Here is a 13,617-nt window from a genome sequence, read left to right on the forward strand (position 1 = left end):
TAGACGTATGCTCATTTATTCTCAGAGGTGGGTTTCACGGTATTGAGTCACCTCACATTATCCAGTTACGTTGCAGATAAGGAGGAACGGCTCATTATTTGAACGTAACACTTAAGAGTGTCTGAAGGACTTCCACGCCTTTCATCTTCGTTAGGGCGGGAACATTTCGTTGGAATTTATTTTCTGCAGTCTGATATTTAACGCCTCCACCTGAAAGTCTTTATCCTGCAGCTGTATACCAAGCTCCACCTTAATGAGTTTTTTTATTGCTGTGGGACAAATCAGGTTTTCGTACCTGTTGTGTTGATATATCAATTTGGCAAATTATTGCTAATATGTTCTGAAACTCGAGACATGTTTTATTTGTTTCCCTTTCCGTTGTTTTTCTCTTACCTCATCTCATGTTTGCTTGTAAAGTTGACCCAGACAGACATTGTCTGCTCTGCGTCATGGAATTGGACCTTTAATAATGTTGACTATTGGTTCAATGCTCAGTTTATTTTTGTCTCGACTCCGGTTTACAAGAAAGGTGTTTTTAGCTGTAGCCATGGCCGTCATTTAAGTGGCCTTTTTTATTTTGTCTATTAATAAAAAATATAACGCATGAAAATACTAGAGTAGAAATGCTATGCAGATCTGTTTAATGTAGAAAATGGATGGTGCCTAGAAAAAAGAGCAATTGCTACCCAACATGTGCACTCATGTCAAATTCAACCTCTGGTAAAAAGTTCACCATCATTAAGTTACCTTTTAAAGTTTGTGGTCGGGAGGGGGAACATGCCAATATGCATTAGGGTGTAGTGGAATGACCAGACAAACTGGATGACTCGCTTATTGCAAGAGACTGAGTGGTTCAAGGTTTACATATGTTAGTTACATTATTTTGGTCTTCCCAACGGTAATCGGAGCCCGAATCTGGCTTATTTTTTTCTCTCCCTTTTAATTGTACTTTAGAAAAACATTCTTGAATTACAAGACAGCTGTCAGTTCAGTTCTATATGCTTTATTCGGGTTGTGGAACACCCATAAAAGCGATTTACAGAATAAATAACATTCTTTTGAAATCTAGAACACGACATAATGACCGACATATAGTGGAATCATTAAGAGCCAAACGAAGCAAATTCATAACGGCATGTTACAATCTCACATTAGGTCTATTTCATGCGCCTTTTTGCCCATTCATCTCCTTCCTCGCGCCGCATCCCACCTGCTGACAGGGCGCTGATTGCCTACCTAATGCTCGAGTGACCTAGTTTCTAGTTTAGCATTGTCAAAAAATTATGGATTGCTTAAACAGTTCGCGCACAGGAAGAAAAAGACTGCAAATCCAAGAATGCTTTGAGATTTAAACGTGTGCCCATGTTTCTCGTTTAAATCTTTCTCTTGGCAGTGGTTTACCTGGAAGCTCTGATGACATGCACTTGAATTCAATAAAGTGAGGGTGTATGTGGCGCTCGAGCAGCAGGGAGAAGACAGTCCGCAAGACAAGGGCATTAGTGATGAGCATTACAGAACAAGTGAGTTTTGAGAAGGGACCTGAAACGTGCGTAGGGAGAGGCATTTGCGAGAGATTAAGCTAATGGCAATGTAAATGACAATGCCATTTATTTCTGTTTTCAAAACCAACACATAAATACAAAATTTGTCATTTACAATGCCAATAGCTCTAACTTTTCCAAAGGCGAAACCATTGCATTGTAAATGCTTGTATATCTTTGTGTCCTCCCGAAACCCCAACAGCAACCCTAGGTTCATTTAGGCATAAACATGCAGGGTTAACACTAAGTTATAGATTCTTAACTGGCATTTTTACAGCACACATTCACCATAAGGTTTCTTGGAGCTGAGGAACAGCACAAGTTGCATAGCCAAACCATGAGCCAAAATCTAGATTTGAGATGATAGGCTGGCTGAATAGCCAAGTCTTAAGTTCTTTCCTGAACTGCAAATTGTCTGTCAACCTGCGTACTGCAAATGGCAGTGAATTTAAAATCATAGGAGCTTACAAGGAAAATCAGAGCCAATCTGAGATCTTAGCGCGAGCTTCTTGTCAATAATTACTCCAATACTTTTTTGCAGACGTATTGGGGCTAGGAGGATTCCCTATATCAGTAGTCCAAAAAGAATGATTAAAAAATCAGTTTTGTTATTCAGAATGACAGTCATTTTTTTCCTTGTCGAATTAAAAAAAAATGTACTCATGCAATCTATGGTATTTTGGAAGTTTCTTTGAGAGGCTAGGGAACCATCTAGTCTTAAAAGTAAATGGCATTTGCATACTTATACAGTTCATGTTGCCAAAGGCCTGAATAAGAGTTCTAATATAGATGTTAAACCAATCAATCAGGATTTGTAGAGCGCTGCCGCATCATTAATTAGGGTCTCAAGGAGCTGGGAGAACATACTGCCTGTTCTTCTATTGGTTGAACATCCAGGTCTTGAGGTCCTTCCTGCATTGCTGGAGGGATGGTGAGACTGAGGTGCAGGGGGAGGTTGTTCCAGGTCTTAGCCGCCAGTTGGGAGCAAAAGCGGCCTCCACTGTTCATCCGGCAAATGCGTCTGAGCTGAGTTTTCCTGGTAGGTTGGTGGAAAGTAATTAAATTGTTGAGGTACGCCAGTCCTTCATTGGGTAGTGCCTTGTAAGCATGTGTGAGCAGCTTGAACTGGCATGTCTTCGCTACCGGTAGCCAGTTTAGTTTCCTGAGGTGAGGGGTGATGTGAGTCCGTCTGGGGAGGTCAAGGATGAATCTGGCTGCTGTGTTCTGGATAGTCTGGAGTTTTGTTAGGAGTTGGGTGGTCATTCCTACCCAGAGGGAGCTGCCATAGTTTAGACTGCTGGTGGCCGGAGCTGGTGTGACTGTTCGTCTGGTGTTGGGTGGGAGCAATCTGAAGGCCTTTTTTGAGCATTCAGAGAGTGAAGAAGCAAGCGGAGGAGATGGTGCTGACCTGCTTCTTCATAGATAGCTGGCTGTCGTCGAGGATGATGCCAAGGTTGCAGGCACGTTCTGTGGGTTTGGGCCCAGCTCAGGTGGCTACTATTTGTTGTTCCAGAGGGTATACTTGCCATTTCTGAAGAGGAGTACTTCTGTCTTCTCAGTGTTGAGTTTGAGACCGTTGTTGTTCTTCAAGGCGGCCACTTCTTTCATGCTTCTTAGAAATTGTCCTTTGTGGTTATTGGGTCGTTAGTCAGGGAGAGGATGAGTTGGGCGTCGTCAGAGTAGCAGATGATATGGAGTCTGTGGCTCTTGATGATGTTGGCCAGGGGTGTCATGTATACTTTGAAGAGGGTTGGGCTGAGGGATGAGCCTTGGGGTTCACCGCAGGTGAAGTTCTAAGGGAGCAAGGAGTAGAGAGGGAGGATGACCTTCTGTGTCTTCCTGTGAGGTAGGATGCGATTCACTTGAGGGCTGCTCCTTGTATTCCGAACTGGTGGAGTCTATCAGTGTGTGGTGGGATACGGTGTCGAAGGATGCTGAGAGGTCGAGGAGGATGAGGGCTGCTGTTTCTCCATGGTCCAGCAGCATTCTGATGTTGTCCGTGGCTGCGACTAGGGCGGTCCAGGAGGTTGTGGTTCTCTACAGGTCTAGTAAACTAGATTTTGATGCAGAGATAGCGAAGAACCCTGTGGAACACGGCAATCCAAATGGATTGCATAGGGCTTATAAGGGCCAAGCCAGACTAACTGAGCTTGTTCTCCAAGGAAGGTTTCAGCTAGTCAAAAGCTGAGCCTCGAAATCAGCACCCTCCACACGGTACACCAACAGATTATGGCCAACCATGGCAAAAACAACTGACAGGTCTAACAAAACCAAGGCATATTTTTAAGCGTTCACTAAAAATTGTGCATATAATGCACAATTTTGTATTGGAGATGAAAGGGTTACTGTTTAACTAAAAAATGCTATACTTGCAAAACAATTTCAGAAACAGGCAACAGAATTTAAGTTATTCTTCCACAAACATAAATGTTATATTTTGAACAGCAATTTACAAACTTAGTATTTAAATATAGTCGGTATATTATGTATTTCACTTAAGGCTCTAGATAAATAGGTAAAGGAAGGTCACAGAAAATAAAGGTGAGCATGGTAGAACAGAGGTTAGCCAACTCACAGGAAGGGCCTATCATCAACTTCCACCTGGTATTTCCTCTATCTTGAAATATAGTCTGGCAATTTGCAATCATTCTCAGTTTCCAGTGCTGGCCTTCTAACGGACAACCAACATGTCGGGCATGAAAAATTATAATCAGTACATATTTAAAAGAAAAGTATGGTATAGTAGTGTAATTGTTCATGATTAACCTGGGGTGGAGATAAACTTGGACAAGTTTAAGTCAACTGTGTTTATTTGCAACAATGAATATATAAATAATGAAAACGTAATTGTATGAACAAAATTTAGTCAGTGTACATATGCAAGATATCATGTGTCAATGAGTAAAGTTTTCAAGAACAAAACATCCTCGTGGGTATTATTTTTGGCCATATCAATTCCTGCTACTGTGCTCTTCTGGCCATCAGCATTTCCCTTATGTTATCTTCGGCATCTTTTACACTTCGTTCCAAATACGTTTTTTTCTGCTGCAAAATAGAATAAAAAAAGTCAAGAATTGTCAGTAAAATAGAAGCAATAATGCAATTAGGTTATGTTTTCTTCCACGCAAAACGTTTTGGATTTGGTTTTTTTCTATTGACCCATGCTCTCAGGACTGAATCTCAACAGGAAGAACACTGAAGCCCTTCTCTGAAAAACATTTCATGAACACCCAGGGTTGTTGTTTTCCGTTGCTAGCACCAGAAGTATGGAAAAACAACCAAATAGGAGAATACCTGCTAAGAAAAACAACAAGATCTGAAAAAGTTCATGAAGTTCCAAGCTGCGGAGGCTAGCATAAAGAAAGCTTTTCACTTTCTGGAGAACAAGTACAATTCACTACTTGCAGTTCAGTCAGTGCGCAGACTATGCTAGACACTATTTATTGTGCAATTTCAGCAGACGAGATGCCAAGTACTGCTCGATTTACAATTCCCCGATTACAACTAATGTCACTGCAGTAAACGAGGAACTGGCAGTATATCTTGGTTTTAGCCCCCCCCCCCCCCGCACTAGAATAGACAACTGCTAGACTATGAACAAAAGAGCAACATTTTTGATGAATTTAGCGATCAGCAAAATGAGAACGCTACTTGGAATGAATGTATTTGTCTCCACAGCACAGCTCCACTTAGATGTTCTACGGTGCCAAACATCATTGGGGGGGGGGGGGGGGGGGGGGGGAGTTGGGAGCGGGTCACTCAGGTCATCATATCTTTTTTCATTCACACATTCCAATTTTATGGTTTAAATCTTTTTATAGGTTTTAATTTCCATTTTCATAGCGATAATATATATTGAATATGCTACTTACCAGTATGCATCTGTTCTTGGCATGTAGGGCTGCTAACATTCATATCTTAGCATTAGATCGCCGCCTAGTGTTGGGTCCGGATGATCGCACATTGTTGTCCTGGAAGAGTCTTCGAAGTATCCTGAGATAGGTGGCTCCTCCCCTGGACTACAGTGCGCATGGGCATCGGCTCCATCCCCAGATTGTTTTTCGCCATTGTGGCAGAAGATGGAGTGAAAAGTGTAAAGGATGTCCATGCTAGTGATTGAATACAATAGTATATCTGCAGCTGCGACAGGCACCGGGGAGGAGGGTGGGCGATATGAATGTTAGCAGCCCTACATGCCAAGAACAGATGCATACTGGTAAGTAGCATATTCAGTTCGAGGCATGTGGGCTGCTAAATTCATATCTTAGCATAGAATACATAGCAGTCCCTCCATTAGCGGCGGTTGCCCGTGCCAGCTGCAGAAACCTGAAAAAGTGTCTTGAGAACAGCCTGTCCAACAGCAGCTTGCTGCTTGGAATGCACATCAACACAGTAGTGTTTTGTAAAGGTATGTGGTGTAACCCACGTGGCTGCTCTGCAAATGTCCTCTAAAGGAATGTTCCCTAGGAAAGCCATGGATGCCCCCAATTTGCGTGTGGAGTGCGCCCTTGGGGGTATCGTTAAAGTGCGCTTGGCCTTTTGATAACATATTTGGATGCACTTAACAATCCACCTGGCTATTCCTGCTTTGGAAATAGGGTTGCCTTTGTGTTGCGGTGAGAAGGCAACAAAAAGTTGTTTTGTTTTCCTAAAGTGTTGTGTCCTGTCTATGTAGTACATCAACGCCCTCCGTACGTCTAACGTATGGAGCATTCTCTCCGCCACCGTTTGTGGGTTTTGGAAGAATGCCGGCAAGTCAATAGTTTGGTTGAGATGAAACTGTGACACCACCTTCGGAAGGAATTTGGGGTTAGTACGTAGCACTACCCTATTTGGATGAATCTGAATGAATGGCTCTTGGATTGTGAGCGCTTGCAGCTCACTAACACGCCTCAGTGACGTAATAGCAATTAGGAAAGCTACTTTCCACGTTAGGAACTGGAGTTCACACGAGTGCAGTGGTTCAAATGGTGGTCCCATCAGCCTGGTGAGGACCACATTGAGGTTCCACACCGGAGCTGGCGGTGTTCTTGGGGGAATGACTCGTTTCAGACCTTCAAGGAAAGCTTTAATGGCAGGCACCCTGAAGACCGAGAGATGCTGCCTATTCTGAAGATATGCTGCGATGGCGGATAGATGTATCCGAATAGAAGTGAACGCTAGATTGCACTTGTACAGATGCAGCAGATAGCAAATGATGTTAGGGATAGATGCATCTAGCGGGTTGATGTCATTGGCTGTACAGTAAATGACAAAACGCTTCCATTTTGCAGCATAGCATGCTCTGGTAGTTGGCTTCCTTGCCTCCTTGATGATGTTCATGCATTCTGGAGGTAGGTTAAGGTATCCAAACTCTAGGACTTCAGGAGCCAGATCGCCAGGTTGATCTGTTGCGGATCTGGATGCTGAATTTCTCCATGGTTCTGCGTCAAAAGTCTGGGCGTGAGGCGCAGTCTTTGATGCGGCACCACTGAGAGTTCGAGGAACGTGGTGTACCATGCTTGGCGCGCCCACGTTGGAGCAACCAGGATGAGAGTCATCGCGTGTTGCCTTAGCTTTCTTGCCACCAGCGGTATCAGAGGGACTGGCGGAAAAGCGTACGCAAATTTGCCTGACCAGTTCATCCATATCGCATTCCCCTGCGACTGTGGGTGAGGGAACCTGGCGGCAAAGTGTTGGCATTTTGCGTTTTCCTTTGTTGCAAACAGGTCTATCTCCGGATGACCCCACTGCTGGAAGTACGGGTGGAGCACAGATGGGTGTAACTCCCACTCGTGCATTTGATGGCTGTGTCTGCTGAGCAGATCCGCCATTTGATTGTCCTTGCCCGGGAGGTGTTCTGCCATGAGGAAGATGTTCCTCTGAATGGCCCACCGCCACATGCCCTGAGCCAGATGAGACAGCTGTGGCGAGTGGGTGCCCCCCTGCTTTTGAATGTAGTACATCGCGGTCATGTTGTCCGTCCGGACTAACACTACCTTGTTGCACAGATGTACAATGAAGGACTTGAGTGCCATGAAGATTGCCATCAGTTCCAGATAGTTGATGTGCATCTTCTGTTGCTGCGTCGTCCATAGTCCCTGCACTGTGTAAGTGAGCAGATGAGCTCCCCATCCCTGGAGAGATGCGTCCGTTGTCAGGGTAATCTGTGGCACTGGCTCCTGGAACAGTCGGCCCTTGCAAAGGTTGTGTGGAGTCCACCAATGCAGAGAGTCGTATGCCCGACTGGTAACCAACACTAGGTCTGTTAATTGTCCTTGAGCCTGTGTCCACTGATTTGCTAAGCACTCCTGGAGCGGGCGCATATGTAGCCGTGCGTGAGGGACTATGAAGATGCAGGAGGCCATCATGCCTATCAACTGCATGAACACTCTTGCTGGAAGTGAGTGTTGTGGTCTGAACTTCTGGATTAGAGACTGCATGCTGTCTATCCTGACTTGGTTTGGATGAGCCATGGCCGTCAGGGTATTGATCGTCGCGCCTAGAAACTGCCGGACATGTGCCGGCTGAAGATGCGACTTTGGGTAGTTCAACGAGAAACCTAGATCGTGAAGGAGGTGAATGGTAGTCGACATGTCCGCGGCGCACTGTTCTTCCGACTTGGCTTGAACGAGCCAGTCGTCCAGGTAGGGGTAGACATGGATGCTCTGCCTCCTGAGGTGCGCCGCTACTGTCGCCAGACACTTGGTAAACACTCTTGGGGCTGTGGTGACTCCGAAGGGTAGGACCTTGAACTGATAATGTTTGCCTTGGATAGTAAACCTGAGGTATTTTCTGTGGGACGGGTGTAGTGGTATGTGGAAATACGCATCCTTGAGGTCCAAGGTTGCTAAGAAGTCCCCCTGGTTTAACAAGGGAAGAATCTGTTGCAGTGTGAGCATATGGAAATGTTCTGACAGTATATACAGGTTGAGGGGACGTAGATCTAGAATGGGTCTGAGAGATCCGTCCTTCTTTGGAATAAGGAAGTACAGGGAGTACACCCCTGTGTCTTCCTCCTCCACCGGCACGAGCTCGATTGCGCCTTTTTGCAGCATCACCACTACCTCCTGCTGCAATAAGTGCAAGTGCTCTGCGGACATAGGCCGTTGCCTTGGTGGAATGTTGGGTGGAGTGGATCTTAACTCTAGACAATAAACCGCACTGTACAAGTTGTCGCACCCACCTGTCTGTGGTGATGTTTTTCCAGACGGGCAGGAACTGCTGCAGTCTCCCCCCGACAGGTGTTAAGTGGTCGGGGGGCAGCGACAGAGAGTCACTGTTTGCTTGGGGCAGAGGAGCGGGAGTTGTTGTTCCCTCTGCCGCGTCCTCTGGTGCTGTTTCCTCGGTAACCCCCCTTGTTCTGTTTGGGGTACGAGGATTGTGCTCCACCTCTAGAGAATTGTGACTGTTGACCCATCTGTCCTCTGGTGACTCCACGTGCACCTGAGCGACGAAAATTATTGCCACGAAACTGTTGTGATTGTAGGGCCCCCATAGACTTAGCAGTTTCGGTGTCTTTTTTAATCTTTTCCAGGGTGGTGTCAACATCTGGACCAAACAGTCTATCAGGATTGACAGGCTGATTAAGTATGGTTGTTTGTATGTCAGGTTTAAACCCCGATATGCGGAGCCACGCCTGTCGTCTCAGCATGACGCTAGTGTTAATGGCCCTAGCTGCTGTGTCTGCGGCATCAAGTGCACACTTTATGGCTGCGTTGGAGATCAGTTTTCCCTCCTCTATAAGCAGTTTGGTGCCCTCTTGGTACTGCGGAGGCAGGTGTTGTAAAACTTGCTCTAGGGTGTCGTAATGCGCCCTATCATAACGTGCCAAGAGTGCCTGTGTATTTGCAATACGCCAAAAGTTGGCAGCCTGTGCAGCTACTCTTTTGCCTCCAGCCTCTAGCACCTTTGACTCCTTATCCGGGGGAGGAGCTTCACCCGTAGTTTGGGAGTTGGCCCTTTTGCGGGCATTTGCGACCACCAGGGAGTCCAGCGGCAACTGTCCCCGAATGTATGCAGGGTCTGCAGGTGCTGGTCTGTACTTTTTTCCATACGTGGATTGACCACTCTCGCCCTGGTAGGTTCTTTAAAGATGTCCGCAGCATGTTTGAGGACCCCTTTGAGCATAGGCAGTGTCTTTACTGTCCTTTCAGAGACTGAAAAAGTGTCAAATAGAAAGTCTTCTTCTACTGGGTCAGCATGCATGTCCACATCATGATTAGCAGCTGCCCTTTCAAGGAGTGCATGAAAACCTGCAGAATCTTCAGTTGGGGATGCACGTGCACTGAAAGGCTGTGGGTCAGGCTGTGGGTCTTGGCCCACATCCTGGGTGCCTTGGTCACCAATGTCATCATATGAATCCGGCTGTGCATCTGGTTCATTGATGGGGAAATTGTACTGGTCATCTTCATCATATCCCTCACCCTCAGATTGTTCTGGGGAAGGAGTTGGGCTCCTTCTTGGAGGAGGCTGGATAGGCTCCATGAGGCCTGAAGCGTCCTGAGGAAGCCTTTTCTTCTTGAGGGGGATGACATAGGAGTCCACTGGCTGTGAAGTGATCCTCCTCTTGTAAAGGGTCAATTTGCCCGTGTCTGCGTCGATAAAACGCTCCGAATCCTCATCTGAGTCGAGTACCCGACTTGAAAGTGCCCCTGCCGTTGAAGAATCCGACTTCTTTGGCGTCGATTTAGTTGAAAAGGCCTTCGGCGCCTCTTTTGGCGGCAGAAGGAAGAGAAGTTTACCCGCAGGCTTCACCGGAATGTCCATCGGCTTCTGTGGCGATGGCTTTGGAGCCGACGTAGCAGAGGCCTTTTCCCTGATTCTCTGCAGTGAAGAGGCGATGAGGGACGTGTCACTTTCAGTGGCCTTTGGCGCTGACGAGGAGGTCTTGACCTTGCCCTCGGATCCGACGTCCTGGTGGCCCTTCTGAGTCTTGGACGAAGATGCCGCAGCCGCCGATCCAGAGTCCTTGGACCGATGCGCAGATGTACCAGCCTTCGATCCATGTGACTTTGTCGGCTCCGTCTCCACCACGCGTCCGACTAACGGAGTCCCAGTCGGAACCGGAGCCGTTTCGCTGGCTTTTGCGGGCGTTGACGGCGCCGCAGCGGTTGACCCGTGCCGACCATCCTTCTTAGAGGATCCCTCCACCGGCGTCGAATTTGACACAGTGGAATCGACAGATTTCTTCGACTTCTGTGGACCGGAGGTCGACGGAGTCGATGAAGCAGCGGGTTTGGTCGGTTTCGTTGGTACGGCCGCCATCTTAGGTGTGCTCGAATCCATAAGTTTCGGTTTCGATTTTGGGTCGGCCATTTTAGGTGTAGTCGATACCGTAGGTTTCGGTTTCGATACGGCCTGCCCAGCAAGTTTGTCCGTGGCCGGGCCGGAAGGCGGGCCGTGGCTTGCGGTACGGGGTCTAGGGTAAGGCCGACAGGCGATCCCGTGACCCGATCTCGATCTTCGTAACCTTCGGGGCATAGCTCATCCCCTGAGCTATCTTCCGCGGCCCCATAAACCTCTTCGACGTCCCCTACCTCTTCGACGTATGCAAGGCCTTGACCCGCGACTCCGTCGCCGTCTTCCGGATCCGCCTCGACCTCCGTCTCGGGCGGGGAGATTTGAAGATGATGACTCTGGTCTTCGTCTTCTTGGTCGCCGAAGATGTTTTCTGGATCTGGGGCCGCTTGTCTGGCTTCAAGGCGCACCGCGCGCCGAATCTTGAGTGTTTTCTTGGACCTGAACTGCGCGCAGGCCCTGCAGTTGCCGTCGTCATGGTCTGGCGAAAGGCATTTGTTACAGACCGGGTGTAGATCTATATGTGGGTACTTGGACCCACAGAGCGGACAGAGTTGAAACGGACTCCGCTCCATGCTGTAAAGTTGCAGTCGTGTCGCGATGAGAAGGCCTCGATGTCCGAAGAGCGTAAGCACTCCGCTGATTCCGACTACAAGAGACGGAAGAACTCGAGACCGTGCGCAAACAATACCGACGCTATGAAAACAAGGCCTTTTGGCCTTAAAAAGTTCGTTTTTTCTCGGTTCCGACAGAGAGACGTCGAGACCGCATCCGAACCCAATGGCGGAAAAAAACAATCTGGGGATGGAGCCGATGCCCATGCGCACTGTAGTCCAGGGGAGGAGCCACCTATCTCAGGATACTTCGAAGACTCTTCCAGGACAACAATGTGCGATCATCCGGACCCAACACTAGGCGGCGATCTAATGCTAAGATATGAATTTAGCAGCCCACATGCCTCGAACCGACATCATAAGCAAACATAGCTCCATTGTATTATGAATTAAAGGAAACTGATAATCCCCAAACTCCTCCCTGCCCCAGAACCAGTTACGAGTTATGAGTGATGTGATCGTGCACGGTGTCCTAATTAGGACCTCTAAGGTTCGAGCAGACAGAACATCTGTCAATCGAATGAGACGGAGGTATTTGGGCCAGGTAAGCTCCCGACAGTAGGAAGATAATAGAGTAATAAAGGTGCGCCCGAGCTCAGCGTATGACATGCTCTGTGCTGAGAGCATAAGGGGCATCCTTTCCATCCGTAGTATATAGCAGAGGAGTTGAAGCCACCCCTGATAAGTAGGAATCAGGTTAGAGCCCAATGTGATATTTTGTAATGCAGCACAGAGGGCCAGACTAATCTGTCTACCCCTACGTGATTTTAAGGCAGTGGCGTAACGAAACTTGAGGGGGCCCCCCTGCACACACATAGAAGGGGCCCCTCCCCGGCGACCCGACCCACCACCTGCCACTTTGCCTTACCACCCAGAACTCTAGTATATTTTGATTTGACTTCAGCATGACATGGCCAAGTTTTCCATCATATTCACCTGTCCACCGCGTAGTGTACCCCGTCATTGGCGTCACTGCTTTCAATAAACATTATCTGATTCAAATAGGAATACCAAACTGAAAGCAGCAGATGCAAAGCAAAAAAACAGGTTCTCTCGAACTCGGAGTCGCTAATGCAGACCGAGGGAGAGCCCAGCCAGCTACCGTTTCTTACTCTTTGTCGCGTTGATCATTTATTTGTAGTTTTATATAGTGCCTACCAGACCCAGTTGTGACCAAGGCAAGCGCTTTATATAAAGGACAAATCTGTACAAATGTATGTGATGGAATCGGACAAAAGCATTTTAGACTTGGAATCCTAGGTTTTCAATAGCACAACTCTTCCTAGGAGATATTGATGGAACAGTAGGGTGGTCTCCGTTCATTTTTGGAAACCTCAAAAGAGGTGTGTGCATCTGGATGGAGGAATGTTTCCGTTTCCAGCGCCAAGGCCTCGCCCGGGAATGCATCCGAGCCCCTCTCACCACTAGGTGGTTCATGTTTGTGCCAGGGTGGGTACATGTCTCTGTACTGGATGTTGGCCGGATCAGACATCAGCAAAGCCCACAATTACATCACAGGCAATGAACGGACAACCGTCCTCACTACATATTCCTGAATGTCTCCATAAACAAGGTATAGATTACGTCTGCGAGGTTTACATTTCACTGGTGAGATTACCCGATGTATTCGTTTTTTGTGGTTTGGCAGAAATATTCCGGACTATGCCCAAAAAATCTCCAGATTTATTGGATTGGCAGGCTCCTGGCTGAGTGATTCCCCAGACCCTACACTTGCACAGTGTCAGTGTTAAGGCTTGGTGAATGGGGTGTTGTGTGTTGTGCCTTTCCCACCCCTTTTCTACCCACTCTGCAAATGTGCAAACATAGTCCACGCCCCCTTAAGTAACTGAAGCTGGGTCTGGTGGCTTAGTGAATTAATACATCCACTGTGGGGACCTATGTTCTTGTGGTCACAGGTTCAAATCCCAGCAGGCCTTTTATCCTTCTGAGGTCGATAAAATGAGTTCCATTGAGTTGGGTAACGATAAACATCTGTTATTCAGCTCAAAGATACAATTGGCTTAATGTGCGCATTTTTTCAAACACACTTTGTTATCTGCACATTCAAGGTTGGACACACCTCTGGCAAAGTTTGGATGTCACACTCGCATAAATCCAGCCCCCTCCGGTGGCAAACTGATAGCCCTCTGCGGAGGAGCCTTTGTATGCCTTAAACCGTAAAC

At 47.3% G+C, this 13,617-nt stretch overlaps 1 protein-coding gene across 1 annotated transcript in view; it reads right to left on the reverse strand.

Annotated features, from left to right (window-relative positions):
• Nucleotides 1–4,333: 4,333 nt before the first annotated feature.
• PFDN1 (prefoldin subunit 1) overlaps nt 4,334–13,617 on the reverse strand; it is a 96,172-nt gene continuing 86,888 nt past the window's right edge. The window contains exon 4 of the mRNA XM_078650705.1: nt 4,334–4,586. Coding sequence (XP_078506831.1) covers nt 4,503–4,586 — 84 coding nt within the window. The 3' untranslated portion in view covers nt 4,334–4,502. The remainder of the gene's footprint in view (nt 4,587–13,617) is intronic.

Source organism: Lissotriton helveticus, chromosome 7 (assembly GCF_964261635.1).
Source record: "Lissotriton helveticus chromosome 7, aLisHel1.1, whole genome shotgun sequence".
Lineage (NCBI taxonomy): Eukaryota > Metazoa > Chordata > Amphibia > Caudata > Salamandridae > Lissotriton > Lissotriton helveticus.